This window comes from Myzus persicae, unplaced genomic scaffold, assembly GCF_001856785.1.
Source record: "Myzus persicae strain clone G006 unplaced genomic scaffold, MPER_G0061.0, whole genome shotgun sequence".
Classification (NCBI taxonomy): Eukaryota; Metazoa; Arthropoda; class Insecta; order Hemiptera; family Aphididae; genus Myzus; species Myzus persicae.
The window spans coordinates 1,119-4,369 of NW_019101906.1; the positions used below are offsets into that span (position 1 = coordinate 1,119).

At 29.1% G+C, this 3,251-nt stretch overlaps 1 protein-coding gene across 1 annotated transcript; it reads right to left on the reverse strand.

The window, feature by feature from the left end:
* Positions 1-1,436: 1,436 nt before the first annotated feature.
* LOC111030736 (zinc finger MYM-type protein 1-like) lies at positions 1,437-3,190 on the reverse strand (the record flags this gene model as incomplete). The annotated part of the gene is made up of 2 exons (XM_022310397.1): positions 1,437-1,887; positions 2,422-3,190. Coding segments are annotated over 2 exons (1,220 nt in total), but the record flags the coding sequence as incomplete, so codon positions are not given.
* Between the last annotated feature and the right edge of the window lie 61 nt (positions 3,191-3,251).

Here is a 3,251-nt window from a genome sequence, read left to right on the forward strand (position 1 = left end):
AATAAAAATAACTTATTATATAAATATTGTATTATGCTCTTAAAATAATTATACTTTATACCTAGTAACAGCTGCTAGCAAACATGATACATTTTAAATAAATTACCTACATAGTAAAATACTAAAATACAACAACAGGTGTACTTACCTATTAATTTGTAAACAAACATTGTTGCTAACCTTAGTAAGTTTAGTCATGTTTATACTTGTTCATCTAATTGATTGTTGAAAAATTAACAGCCCGATGATAATGTGACAAGTGTAACTGAAGCTGAACAAACTCTATCACCCGTTGACCATTATACGACAAGAGAACATTATAAATGTGAGATCGCCGAAATATTTGTCCGACTTCAAACTTCAAAGCTTTATTCACCAATGTGTACGTTCAAATTGAAAACATTATACATAATATATGCTATAATACGAGCACTGCTTTCGGTCGTGTTATATGATATTGTTATACGATGTATAAATATATATAATTTAAATCATTAAGGACGTTACATATATATATTATACAAATATCTAGTGTGACATCACTTGGAGAAAACTAATAACCTAGGTGCCCGTTCTATTACAGTGGTTTAAGAGGAAAAATCCAACAAAAATCTATTCTTTTGATATAATATGAGTCATTCGTTTTAAAAATAACAAACTCTTCAGAAAAGGTAAAAAATCAATGTTTGCAGCTAAAATGGTAACATAAAAACTAAAAATTATTATGTAGATACTATAATACCTATGTATTCAAAAATGAAGGTGTCATTTTCACCAAAATATTGTGCTGATTAATAAATAATATATAATATTGTATTAAAATAGTTTCCTATATGATTTTCATAATGACGTATTGACTATGTCAGGTTATTCGATACGGACGTTTTTGAGGAGTTTCACTTACATTATAGGCAAATTTATAAATGCTTGCAAGTGGGATATCTAGATTGCATGCGTAGCGTTGTAAGCGTATACTTTCAACGGTCCAAATGCCGATGACTTTTGACGACGGAAGTGTAGACAATTTTTCGAATGAATCGAAATGATGGTTTATTAGCGAACAATTATGTAATGTACAATAGCATGTGTGTTGAACGGGTTGAAGTTGAAGTTGTTCAGGTCTTAGTAGCTATGATACATCTGATTATGCTGTGCTCCGGGCTCGCTTGTATATGAAGTCGGCTCGCGTATTTGCAAGTGGGGGTTGTTGCCTACGATTTCTAAACCTGTGCCTGTCTCCTGCAATCTTAAAATAATTTATAATTGGTTTTTACTATTTGGGACAGGGGCGGATCCAGAGTTTAGAGACTGTAGGTCAGGACATTTCAAGGGGCCACTTATTAAAACTAGATTAGAAATCTATACTTGTGTACTAGGTAATAAAACAAAAAAATTCATTTATCGGTACTGTATGTGTGTTTATTTCATTATTAAAATTATAATAGTTTCCTTCTTTTTTTCATCTCTGCAAAAGTTTCAATGACTCTATTGAAATTAATTTTTTCAGATGTACATTTTTCAATACTAAGTATTGCAAGATTTGACAATTTTTCTTCAGCAATAGTAGAGCGAAGAAACGTCTTAATTAATTTGAGACGACTGAAACTTCTTTCAGCCGTAGCACTACTCACAGGCAGTGTATAAAAAATTTTATATAAAGTAGATAAATTTGGGTACGATGATATCATATCGTTAGTTATTATAAATTTCAAAACATCATTTGTAGAAATATCTTCACAGTCCTTATTTAAATGATAATAAACAGAGGTAAATGATTCATATTCTAAGATGAGATCATCTTGATCAATATCAATTTTGTAAGTTTCAGAGAGTTTTTTAAGTTGATTAATTGATTTCTCATTAGTTTTTTTTTCAAAAAAATACTTTCTTGGATCAAGACATTAAAATTGCTGAACAATATTTGAAAAATCTTCAAACCTGTGATTTAAAACATTTATAAATGAATCTAAAATTACAAAGTAAGTATTAATTTTAAAACTTTGATCAGCTGATTTATTTAAATCATCCTCTATACCAATTTCAACGAAAAATTTTTTCGTTTTCTTGTTTCGTTGTTCATCAAACTTTGTGGCACCATCAAATTTTTCAAACAACGCAATTGAATTTTTTTGAGTTTCTAAAAAATGTTCAGTTGTTCTCATCGATTTAATATTTTCAGAACAAGATGTGATCATATTAAAGGCAGTTGTTAAATCAATTGATGTATTTTGTAAATAATTAGATAATATATAAGCTTTTCCTAATATATTTTTCCACATAAGTAACATAAAACTAAATTTAAGTTTCATAATATGAAAAAGCAAACCTTGTGCCTCTGAAACTGTTTTTGATTTTGTGTTGGATATTTTGCCTTTGCTTATTTGTTTTAGTGTTTTGACAATAGCAGGTAAACTATTATACACTGAATCTACTGCTCGCTTATGACTAGCCCATCTTGTATCAGATAATTTTTTTAATGATAAAATTACACCATCTACTTGCTTTGCTTGTTCCTCTTTTAAAATATGAAGTCTAGGTAAACTGCTGGTAAGAAATGTATATAAAGTTTCTAATGTACCAAAAAATGAAACTGCAACAACGGAAGATCTAATGGAATCAATTAAGACCAAATTTAAATTATGAGCGCAGCAATGGATATACAATGCAAGAGGATTTAACTCTTTTACTCTTGATTGTAAGCCACTAAATCGACCAGACATTGTACTTGCTCCATCATAAGCCTGGCCACGGCACTTGGAAAAATCCAAATCATACTTTTCAATACATTTATTTAAAATATTAAAATAATTATTAGCAGAGGCACCTAGTAATTCTTCAAAACAAATGAAATGCTCTCTTATCTTTCCTTCTTGGTCAACAAACCTTAAGCTCAGAGAAAATTGATCATTCTTATTTATATCTATAGTTGAATCAATGATTATAGTAAAATATTTCGCCAATTTTATTTCATATAGTATTAACTGAACAGTTTCATGTGCCATAGATTTAATTATGTCATTTTGAATCATATGACTTAAATAGGTTTCATTTTTATTTGATACTGCAAGATGTTTTGCTAATACAGCATCATATTTTGAAACTAACTTAACAAGTTCAATAAAAAGACCTTGGTTTGGTGTTTCATAATCAAACTTTTCTCGGTGACCTCTAAATGGAAGACCATTTTTGGCTAGAAATAAAGATACATCAATTAAACGCTTTAAAACATTGCGATTATGTTCTTTTTCATT